Source organism: Orbicella faveolata, unplaced genomic scaffold (assembly GCF_042242905.1).
Source record: "Orbicella faveolata isolate gen_17 unplaced genomic scaffold, um_ofav_v1 contig_35, whole genome shotgun sequence".
Taxonomy (NCBI): Eukaryota; Metazoa; Cnidaria; class Anthozoa; order Scleractinia; family Merulinidae; genus Orbicella; species Orbicella faveolata.
Genome location: NW_028301564.1, coordinates 29237501 through 29264810, shown reverse-complemented (window position 1 = coordinate 29264810; position 27310 = coordinate 29237501). Strand labels below are relative to the sequence as shown.

At 39.1% G+C, this 27310-nt stretch overlaps 3 protein-coding genes across 4 annotated transcripts; 1 reads left to right on the top strand and 2 right to left on the bottom strand.

Annotated features, from left to right (window-relative positions):
• Positions 1 to 255: 255 nt before the first annotated feature.
• LOC149104154 (melatonin receptor type 1B-B-like) lies at positions 256 to 2815 on the bottom strand. Its single transcript, XM_089274374.1, has one exon. It carries the CDS (start codon positions 2386 to 2388, stop codon positions 1291 to 1293), a length of 1098 nt encoding a protein of 365 aa, XP_089130500.1. The 5' UTR covers positions 2389 to 2815; the 3' UTR covers positions 256 to 1290.
• A 1958-nt stretch (positions 2816 to 4773) lies between these two features.
• On the bottom strand, positions 4774 to 8787 carry LOC110056446 (melatonin receptor type 1C-like). The gene has a single exon (XM_020762926.2). The coding sequence runs from the start codon at positions 6693 to 6695 to the stop codon at positions 5646 to 5648; it is 1050 nt and encodes a 349-aa protein (XP_020618585.2). The 5' UTR covers positions 6696 to 8787; the 3' UTR covers positions 4774 to 5645.
• A 3210-nt stretch (positions 8788 to 11997) lies between these two features.
• On the top strand, positions 11998 to 23494 carry LOC110056435 (uncharacterized). Of its 2 annotated transcripts, XM_020762914.2 has the most exons (8): positions 11998 to 12163; positions 13429 to 13476; positions 18999 to 19039; positions 19714 to 19775; positions 20785 to 21067; positions 21548 to 21675; positions 22276 to 22337; positions 22778 to 23494. In XM_020762914.2, the coding sequence occupies exons 1-8, from the start codon at positions 12090 to 12092 to the stop codon at positions 22914 to 22916; spliced, it is 837 nt and encodes a 278-aa protein (XP_020618573.1). In that variant the 5' UTR covers positions 11998 to 12089; the 3' UTR covers positions 22917 to 23494. The 2 variants fall into 2 exon arrangements, with proteins under 2 accessions (XP_020618573.1, XP_089129750.1); XM_089273624.1 differs by lacking the exon at positions 13429 to 13476.
• The last annotated feature ends 3816 nt before the right edge of the window (positions 23495 to 27310 follow it).

Below are 27310 nucleotides of genomic sequence, written 5' to 3'. Positions count from 1 at the left end.
TAGCCGTCCGCACAACTCCAACTTTGTCTTCTTCCTTTAAAATAGGCGTTAAAAATTTCTTACTGTGATTGATTGTGATATTCAAAAGACTATGATCTAGAAAATCGTCTCTTGTCATACTAGATCTTGCAAGCCTCTGGCGTCTAGAGACAGCATATCATAGACTGCTCTGAGCTCCTGGATGCCGTGTAAAGCCTGAAGAGTTTGCATCCAAAATAAATTCAAAACTTATCTGGCTTTCTGGCAGAGTTATTGGCAAATGACCTCATCATTTATGCAGGCAATCACGCAACTGGGCGTCAGAGGTCTCTAGCGATACATTAGCTCCATAACTGACGATAACAAGGTCATAACCACTGGAAAATCCTTCGTGATTACATCGGCCTTTATTTATTTTTATCAGTTCTATTGCTTTAAATTACTTTTTAGCAATGGCCAACTCTCTCTAGGAGACGCGCCTGCAGGGTTTAGGGGCAGTTGTATTCATCAAAATAAACATCCAGTCCAAGGTGACGAATACAACTACCATGATTCCCTGCAGGCGCGTTTCATAGAGGGAATTGGCCATTTTGAGCTTTTTAGGAGATTTATACTTGTAATCTAATTCGACCAGATTAAGCTGGCATGTATATTACCCTTTTGAATATTTGAGAAAAACATTGTTGTTTTGGAAATTTTATTTTTGATTTATTATATGAGGAACTTTTCATGTCACCTAATTTTTAAATTACTCTTTCATTTATTTTACTTATTACTGTTATAGGAAACATTGTGTAGGTTTTAACTAATTCATTTTTTCTTATATAGTAATGTGAGCGCATTGAGTTTTCTAAATGTGCCCAAAACACTTATTATTATTATTATTATTATTATTATTATTATTATTATTACCATTAAAAACATCATCACCAGCACCATCATCAACATCATCATCATCATTATCATTATCATTATTATTATTATCATTATTATTATTATCATTATTATTATTATTATTATCATTATTATTATTATTATCATTATTATTATTATTATTATCATTATTATCATTATTATTATTATCATTATTATTATTATTATTATCATTATTATTATCATTATTATTATTATTATTATCATTATTATTATTATTATCATTATTATTATCATTATTATTATTATTATTATGAAACCGTACATTACATATGTACATGCCAAATAACACAGAGTAAAATACACGGCCAACGAAGTTGTATGTTCTAACCGACAACCATACACGTAAGAATGTCTCGCTAAAAGTGATTTATAGAGTTAACAGATGCAGGATGCGTATGCATTTTGAACAGTTGCAGCCTGCACCTGATCAACTCTTTGAGCATTTAACTCTGACCCGAAAATGCGTCTCTTAAACACTGTTAAAATTCTCAAGTATTCTGCACGGAAGGAACGATTCATGATGCCGTATATGACGGGGTTGAGCGAGGTGCTGGCAAATCCAAAACAAGTGTAACTCACATACACTTGTCGTTTCATCTTCCAGTCAGCGTTTATAAAGTCGATCATATCGATTACCATAACAGGAGTCCAGCAAGTTAGAAAACCTATCACAACGACTAGAAGCATATAGGTAATGTTCACTTCATCTACTGAGAGTCTTAACGTGATAGACATGTGTGTAGGCTGTTCTCTTGCTGGAGGGTGGATCCGTGATTGTCGGAATGTTGCATGATTATGCTTCCGCACAGCAATGAATACTCTTGTGTAGCAAGTTACGATAATAATTAGAGGAATGAGGACATAAACGAGAACCAGATAAGCTCCGTAACCTTCATACAGGCTTTCAGCGTCGTGCGCACAGAAAACTTTTCCAGTGTGAAAGAAAAACTCGTGTCCAGCTGCAACGTACGGAAGAGGTGCAAAAAAAGCCACTATCCACAGAATCACGATTGTCACTTTTGTTGTCTTCATGTTGAAAAGTTTCTGATACAGCGTGCGCGAACGAACAATTCGAAAATACCTGTTTACAGCGGTCACGGCTAAAGTTTGTAACGACACGGCGCACATCAAAAGAATCCAGAATCCTTGAAGCTGGCACACAAAGTTGTTTAAAGACCATTTTCCAACGATAAGAGAAGCCACTGAAAATGGAATCCCCAGCAAAGACATGAGGAAGTCTGAAACAGCCAAAGTTATAATATACATGTTTGGAACAGTTCTGCGAAGATTCGGGTTTTTGATGACTGCGATTCCAAGCAGAAGGTTTCCGGTAAAAGAAACAAAGTTGATCAACAACACAAAGAAGGATTCTAAAACTCTTGTAAAAATGGAGCGGTGCTTTAACTCCCATGCGAAGGTGTCAATCGCTGGTGAGCTTTGATTCAACTCGGTGAGACCTTGGAAATCCGGCATTCTGTAACCGTTTCAAAGTGTAAGAGTAGATCAGGTTGTACAATTACTGTTTCAACATTCAACTGCGGGAAATGACAATTCAGGTTTCTGCCTGGATGCTTGTTGATTTGTATTGCTTAAAAGGCTTCCGTCATTTCCGTCCTAGCCTTTAGGAAATATCCTGTCACTTAGGTTCAATTCGATCACTTCATAATCTCAGCCAACAATGCAAATTAAGCGATACGAAAAGATAACGTTTTCCAAAATGATTGAGAAGGGAAAGATTCCCCGCCAGATCTAACTGACGTGAGATCAGCTAGTTCTTCAACGCTCAAGTTTCTTGCGGAAAACCCTTGAATTTGATGTGAAGTCTTAATTAAACGTAAAGCTTTTATATTTGTTTTATCAGAAAGTTGTTTTCTTAACTTGAAAGCTTTACTTATTGCTGTCATGTTAACATATTTCACCGAAAAAATTGAAAATAATCCTTAGTTATCAACATGTCGTAACATAAACTCTATGGAAAGTTTCGAAAACTCAAGTACAAATATGAATAACATGCATATCCGACAACCCGTGCTAAATAATTGTTATATTTTTCCTACTTCAGAATTGTGTCATTTCTAATATTTGCTTTTGTACAACATTGCACCATCGCTGTTTTGTTGCGAGGTGTAAATTAAGTACTTTTTGTCACGTAAAATTAAATAGACTGCTTTTTTAGTAACACTCAAAAGAACTGATAAACCCCATTATCATAGGTTTTCTCGGCAGTGACCTCTTTTTATCTCAGTGTTGAGTTGTGGCTTCTGATAAACCAGTCATTAAAATAAGGGAATACAGTATTTTGTTTTGTTTTAGAAAGGGGCCTTAGTACATTAGAAACAATGGCAAAATGAGAAAAAAGGGCTTACGGAATAATTTACTGTCTTAGGCTAATTGTTAATTTTTTTTATTTCTTTGCGCGAAAATTACAAAAAATATAAGTGATAGAAACCGACGTTTCGGTGCATCTTGCGCCATTATCAAGGTTACATAATTAAAGATAAAAAGCGGTTTGTGAAGAGGCTAAGTTGAAGCGAATTTGCATAAGAGAGTGCCAAGATGCACCGAAACGTCGGTTTCTATCACTTATATTTCTTGTCTCATGTATTTCCAAATCGTTTCTTATGAAAATTACAAAGCTGCAATTCAAAGTTGGTCTATCGTTTGGGGAAAAAGGGGGAAAAGTTAAAAAATGACCCCGAGCCAGTTTCTTTTCATAGAGAGCGGCTTTTGAACTTAATAATTTCCTTTCCACTTAACGAATCTGCTGTATGTCATGTCTGGAGTTATTTTTTTTTTGTCATATGTGTAAATATGTTATTATTACGAAGTGATTCCATCAGAATAGTCCGGATGTAGAAACCTGTTTGTCAGTTGCATTTTTTGCATCAGAAGAAATTGATAATACCACGTGACCAATTAAAAACGAGAAAAACTAACAGCAACCAATCAGAAACGCTTAACACAAACGGCAGCCTTTTTCTTTTGGTCACGTAGTCGACGAAAAAAGTAGGGAGGAATGATTTGTCTGGTCGGGGGCGGGGGGGTGAGGAGGGGGATCGAGAGGAGTGTGTTGAACCCAGATGGGAGAACAAAGAGTTTAGGGACTGGGTAAGACCATAGTCTTGTTTTCTAACATACTTTGATTGTCATGTTTGTCACCGCAGTTTATGTGTTATTTCTTATTAGACTATAGGCTCTTGCAAAAAATTGATTATAAAAATTTAAAACAAGAAAACTGAAAGTATCAAAGAATTAATTTAAAAAACTATTATTTTCAGGTTTCCTACCATTTAAAAGTAATTTTGTCTGTGGCCAGAATAACTCAAAATACCGCGACTGAGCTCCTTTAAAGTTGGAAGATCGTGTACTTTTTTTATAACTGGTAATCTCCAATCTCCACCTCAAGCTTGCTCATAATTAAGTCCACGTTTCTTGTCTTCACTAAGTTTTAATTTCTACATTTCAAATTTCACTGAACTTATAATAACAACTTGACCTTTTCGCTGCGGACGTTTCCGACAACTAATCGTAATGTCCCAAATGTGGAATGTCTGCTTCATTAGTTCTCCGTGCGCTTAGAATTATGGGACTGTAAATCAACGTTCTCGTTTTCCCGCTGTTTAAAGCAAAATCTAACGGGCCTGGGTAAGAATCAGGTGCTGTGGTTTGTTGTCGCAAATAAACCACCTATGAAGAATGCACTACCTCGTCCCCAGATCGAAATGCCCAATCACAGCTGTTGAAACCAACCAATCGCAGCGGAGCATCGTGCTTTATAAGTGACGCATAACAAGTGGATCTCATCGTCTAGCAGTATTCGTGAAAACGTCGCGATCTTCAACACAAGTGACCACATCGTGAGACAATCGATATTTCTTTATTATTATTACACTTCATCACGATGACAACTACAACCCTTTTTGTGACATTAGCCGGCTGTGGAAGAGATACACAACATTTTTAGAGAAGGGAGACAAAGCCCAATATTTTTCAAGGCATTCCAAGAACTATCTTAGACTGATCATGATTAAATAGTTGATAGACATTTGAGTACTAAGTCACGACTCCGACTGCTACAATTACAAGTTATTTCTTAGACTGAAATTTGAAACGTTCATCAGTACATTGTCACTATACTGTACTGGTTAAAAGATGTTGCATGCAACAAAACTTGATCAGAAATTATTTATGACGACGGTTATACTAAAACGTCAAATCTTGCCAGGCTTAAAAGCGTTCGACAAAAATTTAGAAACTAAAAATTTTCTCCTACCGTAAACAGAATATTCCTCTGGTGAGTTCTTTCGAAGAATCTTTTTTAAAGATAACTTCAGAAATTGCCGCGCGCTCGTTGGCTAATTTTCATTGTCAATAAGCCGGCGAACAGACACATGAATTTATAATTTATGCGATTTGTTATTATAAAAAACAAATCGACGTCAGTTTTTCATGCGTCTGTCCTGCAATTAACAATGAATTTCATCATAACATTGTCAAAGCAGTCTGTGGATCCACAGCTACGTTGACAATGTTATGACGAGATTCATGATTATTAACTGACGTCAATTTGTTTTAAAACGTGTCGGAATGAGGCTACTGAGAGTTTCCTGTTTTCAGAGTGAGCAACTTAGACAATTGATCTGTTTTATAATTACAGTGTAAAAGGTTTAATTACTAGTAGAAAGACTGCTAGAAAAATTACACAAAGAAAACACTGATTCAGTTTCGTTTTATCTGCAAGTCAAAGCTACATTACTACCACCACCAGCTGTCCGTCCTGAAACAGTTTGAACTTCACACTGCTTCTGCGATCTTAAAAAGCACTTCTTCAAGGATGACAAAATTCTGAAATATTCCGCGCGAAAGGAACGATTCATGATGCCGTATATGACGGGGTTGAGCGAAGTGCTGGCAAATCCAAAACAAGTGTAACTCACATACACTTGTCGTTTCAGCTTCCAGTCAGCGTTTATAAAGTCGATCATATCGATTACCATAACAGGAGTCCAGCAAGTTAGAAAACCTATCACAACGACTAGAAGAACATAGGTAACATTTACTTCATCTACTGACAGTCTGCCTTCGGTCGGGCGATCATGCTGGTTTCTTCTAACTTGAAACTTAAGGTTGTGTTTACGCACTGCGATGAAAACTCTTGTGTAACAAGTTATTATGATAATTAAGGGGATGGCCACATAAACGAGAACCAGATAAGCTCCGTAACCATGAGACAGGCTTTCAGCGTCGTGCGCACAGAACACCTTTCCAGTATGAAAGAAAAACTCGTGTCCAGCTGCAACGTACGGAAGAGGTGCAAAAAAAGCCACTATCCACAGAATCACGATTGTTACTTTTGTTGTCTTCATGTTGAAGAGTTTCTGATACAGCGTGCGCGAACGAACAATTCGAAAATACCTGTTTACAGCGGTCAGGGCTAAAGTTTGTAACGACACGGCGCACATCAAAAGAATCCAGAATCCTTGAAGCTGGCATACAAAGTTGTTTAAAGGCCATTTTCCAACGATAAGAGAAGCCACTGAAAATGGAATCCCCAGCAAAGACATGAGGAAGTCTGAAACAGCCAAAGTTATAATGTACATGTTTGGAACAGTTCTGCGAAGATTCGGGTTTTTGATGACTGCGATTCCAAGCAGAAGGTTTCCGGTAAAAGAAACAAAGTTGATCAGCAACATAAAGAGGGATTCTGTTACTCGAACGCCAGTCGATCGGCTTTTTAACTGCTCAGCAAACACCTCAATTGTAGTCAATGTAGAGTTCATGACGAAGCTGAAGTATTATTCTTCTTAGAGCTCTGTCTTATACCTGAGGTTAATACCATGTAGTACAGTTATGCCTTCTCAAGCGTGATGAATGCAAATGATATTCCGTCCACGATACGAAACTGATATTTCGTCCTTCTTACCTAACGAGATTTAAAGATAGCTAAGAAAATGACTCGTCGTTCTTCGGTTTCCCTGAAAATACATCACTTACGATTCGTTTCCCCGGTTTTTCCGCAGGGAATCGTTACCAAACTGATATATTTCGTTTTTCAGTTTCTCCCCAAATTTTGAACTGAGATTCCATTGTTTTCTGGTTTCTACCAAAGTGAAATTCATTATTTTATTTCTCCCAAGATTTCGTGATACTGAAATAAAACAACGTATTATTTGTTAAACGCAAATGAAATTAACAGTCCGTTTTGACATTCACCCAGAAATTAATTTTGCTCTACCGGAAAAACCGAATTCATTGCTTCCTTTAGATTTACATTAACTGAATATTAAACAAACAGTCAGTGAGTTATTGCCGTATTTAATATCCCGACAATATCAAAACTTCTAGGACTTCCTTCCTTTGACTGTCTGAAATGAAGCTCGTCAAGACGTTGCTATGGTTACTAATAAACTATCCACTAAAACGAGGACTATTTATATCATATTTTCTGGTCAAGTGAAAGCTCTTCCGTAATAGCCTTTACTTGTTCGATGCAATTGATCGGGGCCATTGATAAGTAACGTCATGGGCTCCTGGCAACGTCAATTTGAATTTTCAGACTCGCGGCAGAAAGAACTAGTGAACTGGAAATTAACGAGAAAAGAATTCACTGAGAATCTTTAAAGATGAAGAAGAGAAAAGCAGAGGTTTGGTTACTTTCCGAAAGCATCTTCACCCGTAGTGGAGTTATTTGTCCTAAGGCAACCTCACCAATGACAGAATTTGCTGTCTGAATTACTTTTTGTGAAATCGTGCCTTGTGAGTTCTCTTGACCAATATTCCTCTCCGAGAGTTCCGGAAGCATGGATAACCTGGAGGTTATCCATGCCATACTTTCACCAGAAAACAAACGCTTTCAAATGAAGCTCGTCGTAACTGAGCAATTCACAGATGTACTGCTTTATAATACCGTTTTCACTGGTCGTACAAATAAAGCTACTTGTTGTGGTCGCTAGCTGTTGTTGTGTCCTGGTTTTTTTTTGTTTTGTTTTTTCGCTTTTGTTCGGATAAGCTTGGCTACCTGCGTGTTGTGAGCTAGAGCATGTAGTATTACAGTGAAAATTCTTCCTAGCGACAGGCGGGTCTATAGGTGCTAAGATCTAAAGGCTTTTGTTCTTGGGCCATCGTAGTTTAACGAGGAATAAAACCGCTATTTGTGTTTTATTCCTCGTGCTAAGATCTAGTCTATTAGAGCCTTTCTGGAAAGAAATCAGCGTTAAAATACGAAAATCTAAATCCAATAGTTTGGCCAACAAATCATGTATCAACACAGTCACCTTTTCCCCGTGCCCATTCCACGACGGCTAATTTGGGACGAGGATGATGGCCTACACATGAAATCCATGACTGAAGGGTGGGTAAACGATCACATATTTCTTTTGCACAAATTAACAGGAACAGACTGTTAGAAGTAAAATATCACCTGATCAAAAGTGAAACATATATATGGATGCCGTTTTTAGCCAGAATCTGTCGAGGTCAGTGGGTGCTGTAAATTATTTTGGAGATCAAGCAGTGGGTATTTTCGGCAACGAAAGTCAAACTCCAGTAGCTCAAGAATTTAGCCAATCAACTTCTGTTCCTCTAGAGCCATCTCTTCTTCGCGCCATGGTCCCGCCTGCTAAAAGGAATGGGAGGCTCTGCAGACGAGATTGTGTGTTGGCATGACGCTCATGTGACACATGGTGCCAAATACCGACCAAAATCTCGAGTTCTGTCTTCACACAAGACGTACAAAACATGAGATACTTGTAGCACATTGGTCATGTAGATTTTATGTGTGCCCAGCAAGCAATTATTAAATGCAGTATAGGTAATCGTATGATTGCAAATGCAGTTAAGGATCCTTACACTGCCAGAGATATTTGATTTTGTCCGTCGATCTTGTAATAACAAGTTCAATACTGGGTTTCAAGCAATATTTTACATGTAAATTTATAACAATCTTTTCATCACGAAAACGTCAAAAATTTCCAGTTTGAAATTTATCAGTATTGCGCGACCTTTTGCACCATGGCAACATACCGTTTCAAATTTTATTTGTTTTGTCCCTGCCATCGGTACTGTATGGCAACAGATAGAGAAATCTCCTGTTATTCGTAGAAAAGCAAGATAGACTGTTAATCTTAGAGAAGTTAAGAGGGAATCCTCCAGATTTTCGAGTAGCTAGTGGACAAAAACACAGTACCAACATTTTTAATGTTGTATTGTTAACTTCTATGCGACTGTTTTAAATATCTTCTCAAAAGAATTCTCAAGCGTGTTTAGGCATGACTCAAGCCTAATTTGCATAAAATCCGAAAAACAGTAATTACTCTGCCAGGATTTGGTTTAATCTTTGCAGAACTGGCAGCCTGACCAATCGCGACGACCTTTAATATTGTAAGACGAATAAAATTTGATAAAATAAGTCACCTGACTATAATTAATTGTTTTCTTTTTTGGAAAAAAAACTGAAAATGGGCCACCGAGATGACATACAATCACTGTCAAATGTAATATTTTTATAATTGTACTAATGGCCCCTGCAAGAATCTGTCCTGAAGTCAACTAAAATATCCAGTTTAGAAGTTATTACGTAAAAGAGATCACGTGACATTCTGTATTTCCATATATAGCCTTAAATAATTAAGGAGTTCATCCATTCAGGACAGAAATAGTTACCTTAGTAAGTGGTTAAAAATTTCTTTTGGTTAGTTTTTCGTGATAGCTCACTATTCTTGGCTTATTTTAGAAATCTTGAGCAAGCCTGTGACGTCATGAATAACGTGACTTAAGGAGTTTTAAGTGCCCCTATGATCAATTTCTCGATATCCATTTTTTTACATTTTCGTACACAATAGGTGTCTCGTAGATATCTTGCCAAATTTCATTCTATTACGAACATTAGAACTCACGTTTTTTTGGACCTTTATTTCCGAGAATTTACGGCCACCATTAATTTTCCTTGTTCCAAGGCTCGGTTGAGGATTGGAGTAAATGACGTCATTTGCTCAAAAATACCGCACGGGTTGAAATTATAATAACAATTAGTGTAGAAAATTGCACGAGTAAAAGAGCCAAAGTTTTTGTTATTCTTTATGTAAATTGCTGTACTAACTGTTATTATAATTTCCACCCGCGCTGTATTTTTGAGTAAATGTCGTCATTTACTCAAATTCTTAGAGCATGGAAAATTAATAGCGGCCCTAAATTCTCGGAAATAAACGGTCCAAAAAACGTGACTTCTAATGTTCGTAACAGATTGAAATTTGACAAGACGTCTAGGGAACACCTATTGTGTGTGAAAATGTAAAAAAAAAAATGGATATCGAGAATTTGATCACAGGGGCACGCTAAGGATGCCAAATTTTGTTTGTGGTACGTTTTTGGCTCCCTCTGAGATAAAAACAACGTTGCTTTAGACCAAAAACGTTTTTCTCTTTGCGGGGGCTCTGCACTGGATATAAGCCATGCCTTAACATGCTTGTGAAATCATTTCTAACAACACCAAATGAAAACAAATGTTGAAGTTCATATAAAACAGTTCAGTGATAGAACTGGTGAAATGAAACCGATGATGAAATTTTACCTGTGTTTACACAATTTCTCTGAACTTTGAAATTTATTTCGTCGACTTCCCATGGGAAATTGTGTTTGGTGTTATTTCCTGCAAGTATTTATATCTTTAGCTTTTAGAAAATGCAAAAAGGACTGTAATATACTTAAAATTATTCTGGTACAAGGTTTTTTTCCACTAAAAGTTGAAATTGCTCGATTTCCTATATCGGATTTCGCCTTAAGTGTTTGACAAACAAATCTAATTTTAAATATTGTCGCTGGACCGTTATTTTATGAGTACAACAGTACATTAATAAATAAATAGAATATCCTGATACATAGCCTATTCACTTGACTGTGTTACATCGCAAAAAGAGAAAACAAATTAGCCATTTTTTTTTTTGGCTGTATAGTTCCATATTAAATATTACATTACTTTTTAAAACGAGAAAAAAATATATCATTCCTGCCTTGAACAGGCACTTTAGAATGGCGCCATGGTATCACTAATATTTACATTTTTCAGATTTTCGGTTTCCGGTACAAATTGCTCATACTGACGTTGTTTGGCACATTTTAATGCAACCCTTTTGCACCCTGCATTATCTGCATTACTATCAAATTGGTTTATCTCTCTTTTCAATTGTTTCGCCTCCTACAAAGCCAAATTAAGTGTGCGGGCACTATTTATTTTGACATTACTTGAATTTTGGTTTCCTGTACCATACCCATTAGTCGGCACCAAAACGTAAACGTATTAAAAGGGTAAACTCTAAGGTCGAGGCTTGTTAAATTGTTTAACAATTCTATTAACACGCGATGAAAATGCAGAATTCCCAACAAACTACGATCTTTTCTTTTATCCATTTGAAAAATCTTACCATGCAGAACTGCAGCAACTGTTGTGGTCTTCCAGCTTTCTTCATTGTCCTTTAGGAAATTAAAAATTAACTGATACCTGTGCAAAAGACCTTGAGACGGCGGAATACAGCACGTAAAATGGTTATCTCGGCAATCTTTTTATCAGCTGAAAGAGAATGTTTAGCTTGAATAAAGGTTTGTGTTAAGAGCTATTTATTTCTGGATTAGAGTTGTCTAGGGTGGGTTGGCGCCAGCCGTAATCAGCGTTATCAATAACATTTCTATCTCCCTGAATATGTGTTTCCTGTTAAAAAAAAACAAAAAAAAAACCGAGTAACGAAAAATCGAGATAGAGAAGGGAGAGGAAAGATCCCTGAGCATCTTCTCCATACAATAAATCAAATCTGACGTCTTTTCGACTTTCGAATTCAAATTCAGTTTATAATTTCGTTATTGCTGTTCTCGTCAGAACGACTCGTGAGTTGACTACGAAATGGGAACACACTATGTCAACAGCTCTCCTACCAGGCAAAAGAAAAAAGAAAAAAAAAAAAGAAAATTAGTAGTGTAGTGACCTTAATGAGTAAGGAAAAAAAATTAACTTTACTTAGTTCATTTTCGTCAAAACAAAACAAAATATTTCCCCCTCCGTTTGTTAATTTGAAGAGGGGCTTAGTTAACACTGACACTGCATTCTGCAGCAATAAAATACAGCGAAGTGTAAATTTTTTCTCATTCTGGTCTTATCTGGCAGTACGTTTGATCAAAGAGCAAACATGGACTCCCGGCTGACTTTCATCATCATATCCGCTGTTTTCCTCTTCTCTCCCTTCTGCACGGCGAAAGCCGGGTAGGTAATATTACTATCATTTAATCTAGCTCGTTAAACGCTTTCAGAGAAAAGAACACAACATTTTGGAGTCTGATCACATTAAAGAAAACTAAGAAAAACGCAAACTGTGCCACCTGCCAGCGCCTCGAAAATTATGATAGTTTACTTTGCAATAGAGAGATTTTAAAACATAATGGCGAGAACCAGTCTTTACTGTGTCAAAGTCGCTCTAAATTTAAACTTACAAAGTAAGCCTATCGTTTGACTGATTAATTCCAATGAAGCGACGGCCGTACGACTTGCTGGTTTTCGAAAGTTCTTTGTTGGTCTTGTTACTGCCCAGATTTGAACTATCTGCTTTGTTGCATCGAATCGCGGCAATAACGTAAAAATTGCAGTGGAAAAGTGGAGAAACTAATGTCTATTGCACAACTCACGGAAAATGCGAGTACTGAAATATTTATGAGTCAAAAACATAAGATACCAGTTAAGTGAGTTCACTGATTAAATTTTAGGAAAATAGCCTCGCTACAAAAGCCACGATTAAGGTTTTCGTTTTTACCATACCAGCTTGTTAATAAAAGCGAGTCGCCTTTAGAGACATTTATTTAGCGAATAAAGAAGCCTGAGCCGTGTATTACACTGTGATAAAACGGCACAATGGGCATTTGAGAACACGAAGGAAATGTAGAAAACACTCGCCTGCGGCTCGTGTTTTCTACATTTCTCGAGTGTTCTCAAATGTCCGGAGTGTTTTATCACAGTTTAATACACGGCTTAGGCTTCTTCATTTACTTTATGATGTAGAGGTAATGTGGCGAAAAACAATAAAACACGCTTTTTCTGTGTTTTATATTCTGATAAAACATGGGGTTTTGACCAATCAGAGCGAGCGCAGTGTCCTATCTATAATATAAATGAAAATAAAAACACAATTCCTTTCTCCGCATTTAATTTATGGTCGTCGAATTTGTTAAAAAAAAGGAGAGTTGCTAAAAAGAGTAAAAGAGTATTCACAATTTTCCAGGCCAAAACCAAAATAGCGCGCTGTTAGATTTCGAAAATATGTTGCAAATTTATAGATGTAGTTTATTTCTCCTCTTCCCCATGAATTATGATTTATTTTAATTATGACACGATTACGACAGTGCCGTGCGTATATAAAATGCGGGAAGCCAAAGATTCCGGTTGTCTTTACGAGTTTGAGTTGAATATGTAAATACAATGTCGGGAATATCCGCAGTTGCCTTTACCATTACATGTAAATTTTGTATTACATATAGTTCGTGGACTGAGATGGGCACTGGTACAAGAATGCCACTGGAGAAATGGTTAGTTTGTATGGTAACCGGGCGGCAGAAAACTAAATGTAGTGATTTTACGATTCATTGCTCTACTATCACATGTTTAAGCAGGCGTCCCGTTGCGTTCATTGGTTTTGTTAAAATACGTAGAGAAAGGTAAAATGGCTTGGTTCCACAAATCTTTTTGCCGAGGTTGAACAAAACTATACCCCACCTCAATGTACTATGCCGCCATAAACGATTTCGGCGGCGCGCAGCGAAGCGAAAGATTCAGAGTTTGAGTTGAAGGAGATGCAAATGTAGGGCGCTTTCCATTCGACCAAAAATTGCGGTGTGAATTTCCGGACATTTTCTGGGGCGAATGGAACAGGATTTTCCGGTTTATGCGCCAGAGTGGAAAACGATAAGCCGTACTTTTGTGCGCTTGGAATTTTTCAATTCAGTGACTTCTAAGTTTAAATTGCAAATATAGAAGCACACAGAACACTGATCCGTCGATACGGCGACTTCTCATAGCCCATGACAACAGGGACTTTATACAAACCACAACGGCAGCGAAAACGTCGCAAAACAAAGGGTTTAATGAGTGGAACAACGCCTCTGCACGCGTTATAAATCTCTGTACATTTCTTAGCCAACCTATGCAAAACAAACAAGTACACCGCGGGGCATTGTTTTTATTGGAATTAAACGTTTTCTTGACGAATTTAGCTCTAGCTAGAATTTATCGACAGACAAGTGGCAAGTAAAATACTAATCCATTTTCGAGTACGCGTCCCCGTCATCTTTGCATGGGATGATCACGGTGATCGTGGCCAAAAGAACTCGCGCTGAATAGAAAATTGCTGATTTACCTAATTTCCGATAAAAGGGGACAACCTCGCGAAATATACCTAAATGTTCGAAAAAAAAATCTGGGAAATTTCTGTTCCATTTGATTTTCATTTTGGAGTTTCCGGATTTTTCGGTTGAATGGTTCGCTTTTCGGAAATTTAACAATTTCCGGATTTTCTGGAACCCTTCCCAGGAAATTTCTGTACCATTTGTCTCCGTTTCGAAAATTTCGGAATTTTTGGTTGAATGGAAAGCGCCCATAATTTCGGAAAAGTAATTGCATGCCTTCACCATTACATGTAAATTTTATCTTATATATACTCGAAGATCACCATTCCATTGACACAAGAACATCACCGGAGAAATGGTTAGTTTGGGGTATGTGGAAAACGCGGAGCTGGAGTCCCGGGGAACGGGGTACGGGGTCCCGGGTTGCAGAAAACAAGGGGTCTAGTGGAAAACACGGGGTCCAAGTGGAAAACACGGGAAAACGTTTTTTCACCAAAATATGAATTTTCTTCACTAAAATGAGAAGTCGAAATTTTGTTATTTTAAATTGCAATGAAAATCTATTCAGCTTCTCGGCGTGAAACGCGTTTTTCGATCAAAAAAACAAATTAAACATTTCGTGACAAAGAAAACCATTCAAGAGCCAACTTGCCGTGCAATGGTTTTCTTTTGCATGGGGCGTCTGTTATTTTGCGCAGTAACTTGCGTGGTTTTTTTATACCTTTGAAAAAGAAATAATGAAATAATAAAGATTGTTTTGCTTACTATCTTAAACCATGAAAAAGCCTTTCTATACAAATTATCACTTTCGACCGGTCATTATTTATGGCCCGTGGGTGGCGGAGGATTTTCGGCTAAAGACAGTAACATTTAGCTGATCCCCCATTTAAATGTTATTTTATTGAAGAATCCCCCTCATAGCTATTAATAAATTTCATGATCCCCCGCTCAGTGTCTTCGAAAATAGAAACACCTTTTGCTATGTATATTTAGTGCTTTTAACGGTCATATGACAGTAATATTTCTAATCATGATGTTGACTTACAAATTAATGAAGCCGCCATGGTGCAGTCTCTTGATCCGTGTCTTCCCGATATCTGATCAGGGTTCTAACAGTAGTTTTCACAGGCGTCCAATAAAGCATAACAAGCGACATAAATTAAAGTGAGGCCCGATTCGCCAGAAGGGGCAACCAGCGTACGGGGTCTGGGGGTATGATGCCCCAGAAAATTTTGAAATTTTACGTGGCCAAAGATGCGATTTCATGCATTTTAGGGGGAAAGTGTTACGGAAAATGAGTTGGTTATGATCATAAAATTAGATGTAGCAAGTGGCGCTGTTTCACCTTTTTAATTAAATACTATTTTCTTCTTGAAACGTCTCAATCTGCAAGTCTTAATTTATTGTTACATGTATACAAATTTCAATGAGAGGAACAGGTGGCTACATTCGATTTTACAGTCGGTAGAATTCCGCCGTTCCACTGAGAGCCCTGTGACTGATGTCGATTGACATACCAGCAACCAGCATAACCAGCATAACCATCCCAAGTGTTTGGAGACTGCAAAGTTACTTTTTAGAGTGCCAAATAGCCGTCCAACAAGTCTGTATGGGCATATGACATTTAGTGATCCTCCCTTTTGGGCTCTCAGTTATGACTGACCCCCCCTTCTGTCATCCTAAAAATCCAATGATCCCCCAAAAATCCTCCCCCCTACAGGCGATAAATAATGACCGGTCCCTAATGTGCAATACGACAGAAGTAATTATAAACCTGGAGTCTGATCATTTATGAATCGCTAGTGAGGTCCCAGTCGATAGTTAATGGAAAGGGAATAACATTTTGATTTCACTAGAGCAACATTTTTTTTTTTGTAATCGTGTACGTGTAAGGAGACATCGGAAACGAAATCCACATTCGTAAGAGTGGAGATTATTCGCGCTGAAGTTACTGCGCCTTTCAATAACATGCAGGCTCTAAAATTGAAAGCTCAACCGACAAATGCGTTTTTCGCTACCGTCAATCAAATGTTCGGCGGCTCCTCCCAGCTTAAGCAGTGTTCGGTAGTAGTCGGAAGCTGGGAGGAGCCGCCGAACATTTGATTGACGGTAGCGAAAAACGCATTTGTCGGTTGAGCTATAAAATTTAAGGGCGGCATGTTACTGAAAGTGAGACAAACTAATATCAATGCCAGGACTCGAGCTAGGAATGCAGGAATGTTTTAAGCGGTTTCCCAAATATGGATAAATACAGAGATACTTAAACTGTACATATACTGGCATGGGACAGTAACACCTCAACTCGCAAAGAATTGACTCTTGTCCTTTTTGTGTGGAAAATAACTTGAATTTAACTAATTTTAATGGGAATCTTTTGGGAATGAAATAATGTTTAACTAATTGGTTTGTAGCGAGGATGTTCTTAGGGACCGTTCATTTTTTATAAGGTAGGGGGGGCTGGTGGGATTTGGGGGGGGGCCATGCGAAAAAAAATGGCTTTCGAGGGGGGGCCATCCCAAAAAAATAAGGGAAAAAGGGGGGGTCACGTGAAATATTTTAGTAAAACTTTAAAATGGCATAATGTTTGAATATCAAAAAAATTGCTATAGAATAAACATAGAAGGCAGGATACAAATTTATTACAAACTTTCCTTTTGCTTTAAAAAAACGTTTGGCGACAAAAAGCATTTGTAGCTACTGAAAATTTAAGACTGTTATTTTCGAATGCAACTTTCACTGGCACTCATCTTCATCTCCGCTGTCGTCGAGTTCTTCGTCGCCGCTTGTGCTGCTACGGGAGTCTCTTTCACCAATGCTGCAAGAAGCAGCAATGCTTTCCGTCAGAGTGTACTCTTCAGGGTACATGAAGGTGTAAACATAATCTCTGACTTCCCGCTCAAGGTTGGTGGTGATTCTGCTTCTTGCAGCATTGGTGAAATAATTCCCTTCCAAGAGCTGTGCGATATATGGCCCATCTCTTCTAAATATCGACGTGGCAACATCCTCAACTTTAAGACACTCTACCGGGACGGCCGTTCTAGGAGGGTACACAAGGCATTGTGGAAGATCATTTCCTAGCGGGTTTCCAACACAGATTCCATAAACTCGTTGGACGTTGTTTTCAGTCCGCTTCCTCTTTCTTTCATTTGACTTTCTGCGGTTTTCTTTTTTCCTTCTCCTTTTGTTGATGTGCCGTTTGAGTATGCCTTTGAATATGCTGTTATAATTGCTCTTCTTATTTTCTAGTGCTTCCATGTCCTGCGTGACCTTCGTCAACTTAGCTTCTGTACATTTGATCTGTTTTACATTAAAACTGTGGGCAAATTCTTCGCCCTGCTTTAAAGCAAGCCCATTGGACTGAAAGAGTGTGGAATCGTGTTCCTTTACATCTTTCAATATGACATTCAACTTTTCCACCATTGCTCTGTGCTCTTTGATGGAGAAGTTCAGTTTTCTTCCATCACTGGGCTTCAACTGGTACCCTTGCATGGAAAACTCACTCGCCCTTCTGAACAGCCATCCGCACCTAGAAAAATTGCTTCTTTTGCTTGTAAGATGTCAAACTGCCTGGATCGTTCAGCTGTAAACCTTTTCTTAAACGACTCGTCCCTTTCGCCATTATTGCGCATTTTGGAATGAGCCTCTTTCATGATGCTCATGTAGTAATGCGCTCTTTCCCCGATTGGATTAACAATATAAAGAAGAAAGAGCATGGAAGTGGCAGGCTGGTTTTATCTGACCCAGAGAGCGTTGCTCTATTTGCAGATAAGTTTATCGTCAAATCGAAGTTTGTGGTGGATTATCTTCAGCATCTTGAAGTGCTGGAATTTAAAAGGAAAAAGAGAGCAGAAGAAAAGGCAAAGTTAAGTAGGGAGGAGGATTATCCTTGGACTGAGTTGTGCGAAGATCTAACCAAGCTTAAAAAGCTACGTGTTCCAGAACTAAACAAGTACTCAAACCACCACGGGCTGAAGCAGCATTTGAAAAGCAGCAAGAGTGAGAAAGTAAAGGCAATTGTAAGACATTCATGCTTGCAGCAGAAGAGTCCTCTCAGAGCTGGCCAACCAACACTGAGAAATGCCAGGACATTGACACAAAATGACAACAGGGCAAGTGCTGACAGCAGTGAAACGGCTGAAAGTGACACTGATGAGTATGACAGTGATGCCATTGACTCTGGGGGAGAAGATGACTCAAGTGACGTCATTCTTGCATTCATCAATTCAGATGAGGAAGATGCCAATTAGAGGCCAAATGCCACACGCTCAGGGCGAGCCATAACTAGGAGATCCGAAATTGACTTCTCTTTCTTTTGATTTGTTTTTTAAACAACAGCTCTCTGTCGTATAGAGATTGTAAATATTGTCTTCATAGTGAGCACAATAACGTGAAGTAGGGGGATAAAAGAGAAATATTAAAAAAGTTGAAATCTAAATATTGTTTGTTCAATTTTTTTTTGGGGGGGGGTCATCCCAAAAAAATGTCCGCTATAAGGGGGGGGCCATGTGAAAAAATTGGTAAGCTGAGGGGGGGTCATGCGATTTTTAAATGGTGCTTCCCAAATCCCACCAGCCCCCCCTCCCTCATAAAAAATGAACGGTCCCTTACTGGCTTAAAACCTAACAGGAGAGTAACAACATAAATTTAATCAATTTTTTTGAAGTAAGTGTGACTAATTGTTTTGTGTTTTGTTGTTTCACGCAAAGGTGCTATCGCCAGCAGAAGTATTCCGTGGTTCGATATCATAGTAAGTGTTCCAAAAATGAATCAGTTCAGCTTTTTAATTGGCTTAAAAAGTCGCGCCACTTTGTCATCCAGTCAGAACTAAAACCAAAATCAATCGCGACTCGCTCGCGCACGTTTTCCCGCACTTCTCATCAGCTACATATATTGGAGTTTTGATTGGTTCTCTGGTTTGCCTGTGTCCTTTGTGATTGGCCAGGGTTATTACTGGTTTTGGTTTTACTATACTCAACTGAAAACCGCCTTAAGCTTTTCACGATGTTTAACTTAATTTGGCTGCTCTTAAATTCTTACATACCTTTTATTGTGAAATTTTGTGTTCCTTCTTCGCTATTTCGAACATCACAAGAGCATAACATGTTTAATAGCAAAGTGGTTGTGCTCTCTTCATAAAATAAATTTCGTGAAACTTGTAAAATGGCATCCGTCGAGTTTTTAACAGAGTGGCGCTACTAGTTGCTTGGCAACCCTCTCTTAATCTCCGTAGTCTTGGGAGCCGGAATTTGCTATGAAATGGCGGCAAACATCAACTGTATACTTGTACCCCAAACGTATCACATCTAGGACTCAAAATTAAATTATATTTTCTGGGTTCAAAGTTTAAATTTTGTTAGCTTTTCCCTTTCTTTTTGTATCTCTCTTGTAACACCCTTTTGCCTACTTTTCTCATTATATTAGATATTACAGCAGAACCTGAGATACAAGTTGATGTTGGCGAATGCAGAGCACGAGATAACTTGGTATCTGAACAAGAACAAGAACAAGCCAAATGAACCCATAGCATCAGTCCCCCAAAAAGATTTTATTATTTTATTACCTTACATAGGTCTCCATAGAAATCATATTACTAAGCGTCTAAAATCTTGTGTAAATCGTTTCTACTCTTTTGTTAATATCAAAGTTTATATTTTTCAAAACACCCGGCGCACCAAATCCTTCTTCCCATACAAGGACCGTCTCAACCGATCACAATTATCGGAAGTCATTTATAAAGCTAGTTGCTGGGACTGCAATGATTTTTACATTGGGAAAACGAAACGAAGACTTCACGACGGGGAAACGGAACGTTTCTAGGCCCTCTTGAAACTTGATCACTCTTCTGCTATTGCTGATCACGTTAAAACAACTGGTCAAAACATCAAATGGGACCATTTTGACATTTTGACGTCCGCCAAAACTGACTACCATTGTAAGATTAAGGAGACCTTGTTTATTCAGGAGTTGCAGCCAGCATTTAATGCCAATGTCAGCAATGAAAAGCTTTTACTTTATTAGAAAAGCTTTTCCATTGTTTCACTTTACAGACAGTTTCCGTTTGAAACGTCTTAAATTTCTACTGCAGATGTTTTCTTTCTAGGTTCCAGACCCCCATTGATACAGAATAAATAGCTTTTCAAAAAAAAATTGTAACGGTCATACTTTTGAAAATATATGTTGACTAGCATACGAAACGTCAAGTTCATAAAAGCATGTTTTTAAAATGTTTATCACCGCTGTTTGTGTTATACTTTTAATGTAAACCAGTTAGTTTTGAAGTTATCCATTATCTCATGTAGCGGCCAAGAGATGGAGACTTGAGGGAGAGAGGGAGAGGCACTCCATGCTAATCTCTTGAGGTTTCTATCTTTCTGATCTCAGAAGCACCTGCTACAAAAAATAGTTGCCTATAAAAATAAATAAAAATTGCTAGAGGGTTTATGGCTTAAAGTCTTTTTTTAACTGCTTTTTTCCGAAATGTCTTTTTTTAAGTCTCCAAACCAAGCGATAACAAAGCCAAGCAATGATTGTGTCCCAAGTTCGCTAGTTATGAAGCGCGTTCTACTCTACCACACATTCATAGCGGAGATGGAAAGAGTTCTGACCTGTCAGAAGGTGCCTTCAACCTGTCAGCGGCTTCCGCGCATGGTCACCTACTACCCTGGCACTATGTACCGCCGCACTATTGATGTCGGGGCATGCGAGGGACTGTGCCGAGACAAGATGGCTTGCAAAGCAACCAGAGTCACTACATTCGCACCGTCCACTCCCAATGGTAAGAGGCGCCTCTTGAATCTATTTTAAAATGGAGCCTGATTTATCTGAAACTTTTGTGCGAGCTTGATTTGCATGAAAAAGACCCACCCCAAATGAGTAGAACTCATTCTCAAATTGTCCCGATCAATATTTTATTTTTTCTAACAATACCGAAGCATTTTTGACCAGAATGGTGTCAAGCTAGAAGAAAACTACTTTGTTACTTCGAAATAAAAAGTAGTTAGTTACCATTTTCCCGCTATTTACTGAAGCACTTAAACGTGAAGCCTGAGTATATGAGCTCTGGATGAATTAAACTGATAGCTAAGAATTAGTCAAATCGTTTTCCCCAGACCACTCTGGCCTAGCTCTCTCCACCAATCCCTGTAACGCAATAAGGAGCCTGTTCATAGGCTGCACCCTATTCAAACTCTCGTAGATGTCATTTCATTAATTAAAATCGTTTGTGACAAGATCTGGAGACTGTCTGTTCTCATAGGTAAACGAAGCATTGAAGTCATCCAGGACTGCTCATGCGTGATACCTTACTGTTACCGAGTGTCAGCATTTGAAGCGTTCCCTGAACAGTACACTGATGCCAAGGGCGAAAACGCGGTCCGGACCAAGGTGTGTATGTAAAAATATATCGGGCGAACAAGAAATGCTATGGGAAGAGGCAGGAAATAACTCGTCAAGATTTGATTATATCAAAATGTAAATTTTCATTTCTACGAACAGTTTGTGCTGGTTCTAGAAATTTTTAGAAATTTGGTTTCTGGAAATTTTGCAAAGCGCGAAGGCCTAAGTAAGAGTTGAGTGTTAGTGTTTTGCTTTTTTCTGTTTGAGTAGCTTTTTTCTGTGTTAGTTCGTGTAAGAGATGACAACAGGAGACAAAGGTAAACTATCCGTTCTTTTCATTCCGTTTATATTCTTATCCTACGCAACTAGAATGTATGCTCCCTGTCAAGTAATAGATTGAAGTACGGCTTTGAGCGCTCGCTTCCGTACAAACTTTTTTCTTAACTGTTATTCAGCTACATAGCTAGCTATATCTTAGGGTTTGAACCTAAGGCTGATGACACAAAGCACAACAACATGGTTTCCGGTTATTTGCCGCCAAATTGCTCCGCGTTGTCACAGCTACAACTGTGTCCACGCTAATACTGCAATTCAGTCGAGAAATTGTTCGCGATGCTGACCTCAGTTTTCTTAATTTTTTTTTGTTAGCTCATCGATATGGGTAAGTGTGTCGACAACAACCGCTGTCCAATCCAGGAGAAACGTCACTGGTGAGTAGCTTGAGATCGGCCGATGATCAGTCATTCCAACAAATATAATAAGAAATATATGGGATTCATATTGGAGAACTGTTTCTTTGCATCGGATTATGAAGTCATGTTTTGCAGTGCAAAGTAATATATTGCCTCTAGAATTGCCAAGGCGCAAAACCACGATAGGGCGGTTACACAAAACCAAAGCAAGAATGAAGTTAAGATTAAGACTATTACGAACTTTACACTTGGTATGAAAACTTTTGGCTTTCATAAAAGAAATAATCTCGCAGTGGCTTGTGGAAAGGGACAAAATAAAAGATGAGAATCTTTATTGTTCCAGTAACGATCTCACAAGCGACTTTTGCGAGATGAGACTCTCGCCAGATCTCTTCTCGTTTCTAAAGCTGGGAATTTACGTCACCACGGAACGCTCACAGCCTTTTGTTTTTTTACAGGCCATTTACATTCCCAAAGGTGTTTCATATTCATCGGGAGATCAGGTGTTCCAAAAACACAACTAAAGTACAGTCCTATGTGGCAATCGGAGGACGTCAAGTGAACGTGGCCACGATCAACACTTGCTCGTGCAACTGAGAGTAGCAACTGAGTTTCGCCATCCTCATCAATGTCCCTAGTGACTTTTAATGTTTGATTTTCTAGCTGAAGCAGTGTTCAGATAGAACGGGGGGACTTAAAATGCATGAAAGTTCAAATCAGAATGTCTCATTACATAGTCATCATAGTTTGCATAGATTCACCTAAAATTTAATTAACAGGAAACATTTTTGACAGAATACGTCTTGTTCTCGAAATATATACACCCGTAGCAGCAACATTTTAGCTGGCAGATTTTTTTTTCCAGTGCCTTTACAGGCAAAGTTATTTGGCTTATATTTTTATCGATTCGTTTTTATTAGTTTTGAATGAACTCAGGAACGATCCGCAAAACGGTGAAAGAGTCTGATCAATGATGATGTCGGCTAATGAATCATCGTGCTCGTACGATTTGTACCGTTAAGAAACACTTGATGTCTATTTTTTGCTGAAGTAAGCACCAGTTTATTTGCAAACGAAATCATTAAGAATCCATTTATATGACCATCAGCCATTTGTATTGTAGCTAGACTACCGAAATCATTTTTTGTAATAAAAACTCAGGTAGACGTAAACAATTAATGGTGTCCATTCATCCCTTGCCGTCATGCGCGTGGCCTCTTACGCAGCGCAGACGCTCTTTTGGCCTCGTCACGCAATCTTCCTCCTCCTCGAACGTGGGGCAGGAAAATTGCGTGACGTCTGCGGGTGCAAGGGGTCGGGAACCTGGGAGTAAACGACGGCTACCCGTGGGGTTTTCAAGATAGTGGAAACAGGGAGATTAACGGGGAGAATGAGGATAAGATCATTTGTACGTTGCGTTATGGCCATAAGCGAAAAACAACAGAAAAAGAGGGAACCACGCCAGGGGTTTCAACGAGTTAAAAATACGGGAAGGGGGAAGCTTCGGAAAGACCCCTCTCCTTTCCGCGCTGGGACGTTGTTCATGCCTGAGCCAGTTTGGTCACGTTTCCCGCCGAAAACTGCCTACAAAGAAATCAAGCGTGGCTAGTGAAGATAACTACCTTGCTTGCTCTGAACACAACCTGTGTGTGAAACTGATCAGTTTTGTTCAAGTCGAAATCTACCGTCACTTTAGCAATTGTTATTTAATATATTTCCGACCCTCACGCTGCACTGATTCCTCCGGCCAGTGAGAAGAGTTGCGTGACGGTGTAACGGAAGGAATTCATGAAAATACAAAGGAAAGATTTATGATGTAGGCTCTTTATATGGACATAATGTTGTCGTAACCCATCCACAAATCTCTTTGCCCAGTTTCCTTGTTTAAAGAAGGTCAGTAAAAATATATAAAGGATCGAGCTACATCTACCAGATCAGAATGTATTAAAATCAAACTGATATAGGAAATGTTTCCCCGACCCGCTTACCAAATGTAGAAGTAAAAATCGAACAAACATGCCAGTGAGGTTTGAAGCTTACTTGAAGCTATGTTTTCACTAGGGTTCTCCTTCGGTGATGTCCATGTTGTAGTCTCTTTCGCAGCCAATATCTGGTGTCGTCGTTCTCTAACTAACTGGTGGCTGGGAGAAGTAGCGTTGCGTGACGAATGCTGCAAATTAAACCTAATCTCTTTTGACGTCCAAAAGTCTATTATTCCGTTCAAAACATTCAGTTTTTTTATATTCCATTTGACATATTGGACGAAAACTGATCGTGCGACCTTTAAGACAAGAGGAACAGTGCAGTGGAACTCTTCAAGGAGGGGGGGCATTGGGGTCTGGAAACCCGCAAATCCTTAGAAAAATTCATCCTAAACCGCCAAACAATTCGATCAAATACGAAAACCTAGTAAAATACCTATAAAGGTAAAGTCTGCATACGAGCCGAGTGGCCCATCAGGCCGGAGCTTATCCCGGTTTCTGTAACATGAAGCGACTAGGAGTATTTCTACTCCCCCCTGGATGGGATGCTAGTCCATCGCAGGGTTACCCCCAGCATTAAGTTCGCCGGTACCCATTTATACACCTGGGTGGAGAGAGGCACTGTGAGAGTAAAGTGTCTAACCCAAGAACATAACACAATGTCTATAGTTCTGGGGAACGTCCATCGAAAATCCCTAATCTAAGGGCGCGTTCGTTTGGGATGATCTGGATCAGGATCACGGATCCAAGATCACTCGGATCATGGGGCATCAAAGTAGCCGATGAATCCGTGACCTGAGCGGATTCACCGGGATCTTTGATGTACCATGATCCGAGTGATCTTGGATCACTGATCCTGATCCAGATCACCCCAGCTTCCCGGAACGCACCCTTACATTTCCATTTGCGGGGTTTGGAGATTCAATGGAAATGTGCGTTGAATCAACCGGTCACATGTGACCAGTGGATGCACATAATTGCGGCTCTTAAAACCGGGACCCAAATAGGAAAAACCAAAAACCTCATTGGATGCCAAATCCATAAACCCGCTAGTATTTTTGACAAAAACCTAAAACCAAATGCTAAAAAAGGAAAAATCCGCACACTGCAATGAACACCAAAACCGAAAAACCGAGATTTGTCGCCACAAAAACCGAAAATCTGGTCTAAAAAATAGCTAAAACCGCTAAACTGAAAATCCCAGTGCCCCCTCTTCAAGTGACGTCTTCCAGACCAATCGAGTTTAGTTTAAACTCGTTCATTCTTAGGTCAGTTGAGGCTCTCGTGTAACTACGGCGCAAGACTGTCTTAGCCTTTTAGTTAAAGTCTGGCAACGCGCAAGTAAAATTTAAAAGGTATGAGTTATTTGGCATGAAAATGCAGGGAGATGCGGAGCAGCGGATCTTTGTTTTCTTGACAAGTAGCAATGTCCCGAACATAACTTCCCTCCGTTCGATCCCGCGCTGACAGTGACTTTCACAGACGGAGTCGGAAAACCGCGCATGTTCCCTATCGAAGAAATTTAGCTCTATAAAGAAATAACTGCTCTTTCTTATTATGTTATCCACCTCTTTCACAGCAATTTAGAAATGAGGGAGGAAGCTGGAATACACGTGTTTGTGCTGTTTCCTTCTACAACCCCCCCCCCCCCCCACCAGTACCCATAATACCTTTCGACATCGCTGCCTACCTTACCAGGGTCTCTTATCTTACCGCCTCCTGGGGCGAGCGATCTCTCCTCCCTCGCCCAAGGGGGCGGTAAGATGAGAGACACTGGGAAAGAGGTTAGGACAACCTCTCACAAAACAGCTATATAGGAAGTTGCTGCAGTTCTTGTTTTAGTGTCGGCTTATTTAAAATTATGAATAATGTATCCACAAATTAAGGTCATTCCACTTGCACTGAGATTTTTGTGAAACTTTGCCTATTGATTGCTTATATTATAGGAACTTAAATTTTGAAATAAAAATGAGGGGTCCCCATGTTCGCTTAGGAGCAACAGCACCTTGTTTATACCCATATAAATCCTTATAATGGCACCATGATTGTAGTCACGATTGCTTCCTAAATTCACGTTTCCGACGACTGAGACCCTGTTAGGGGTAAATTCCGACAAGCGACATGGCCTTGAAACGGCGACATGAGAGCTATGAATTGGCGACGAACGACAGACTACTCCAGCGAAATAGGGAAAGTGACACCATGTACCAATGGCAAGATAGACCGAAAATGAATTTCGGAACTGAGAATGCAGTGATTGTTTTAAACGTCTGAGTCGAAGTGAAGATGCATTTCCAGAGTTTTAAATGTGTTTTCCTCTCTCACGCGCGATGTCGACGGGTCGTGAAACCCAGGCTTTCTTACATGCGCTAAAGCGTCCAACGTCGAATAAATCGAGTCCGTCATTGCTGAGTATTTTTCTCACTCTCAGCTGAGTGAGCAGTGCTCTACAACGCCTAAAAACACGCTGAAGGAAAAAGGAAAGAGATATTCGAAAGTCTGCTTCATATTTTTATCAGTGGGTCACCATTAAAAGAATATGAAGTTTTATTATCAACAAATGGCATTGTGGAAGGAAAAGAGAGACATGGGAAAGCTACCAAGGTCTTCTCGTCTTTAGCAGAAAGTAAGGGTTACGCCAAATTCAAAGGAAGATTATAGATAGAGAGATTACCTGACTGAGGCCGTTGAGATTTTGAGTTAAAGAACGGTTGTTAAACAAAAACATGGTAAAAATAGTCATAGGTTCGGTTGTACTTTAGGTCCAAATAGTGACTAGAAAAAGGCTGAAAATGGCAATTCCAAGCGTCTAAATGTCAAAATTTCCCGGGGGGGGGAGTATGCCCCCAAATCCCCCAGGAGGTTACCAACTTCAGCGCTCGAAAGCATGCCCAAGCCCTTAGAAAACATGCCCCCAGCCCCTTAGAAAATTTTGAAAAATTGAAGTAGCTAAGAAGTCTTTTCCTTCATTCTGAGTCGAAATGTTGACGCTTTCAAGTAAAAGTAACC

Excerpts from the sequence above, each read along its gene's own strand:
- LOC149104154 (XM_089274374.1), bottom strand. The coding sequence starts at position 2,388 with ATGCCGGATTTCCAAGGTCTCACCGAGTTGAATCAAAGCTCACCAGCG.
- LOC110056446 (XM_020762926.2), bottom strand. The coding sequence starts at position 6,695 with ATGAACTCTACATTGACTACAATTGAGGTGTTTGCTGAGCAGTTAAAA.
- LOC110056435 (XM_020762914.2), top strand. The coding sequence starts at position 12,090 with ATGGACTCCCGGCTGACTTTCATCATCATATCCGCTGTTTTCCTCTTC. Across the intron at positions 19,776-20,784 it reads GCAGAGCACGAGATAACTTG|TCTCCAAACCAAGCGATAAC; the intron begins GTATCTGAACAA and ends TCTTTTTTTAAG. Across the intron at positions 21,068-21,547 it reads CGCACCGTCCACTCCCAATG|GTAAACGAAGCATTGAAGTC; the intron begins GTAAGAGGCGCC and ends CTGTTCTCATAG.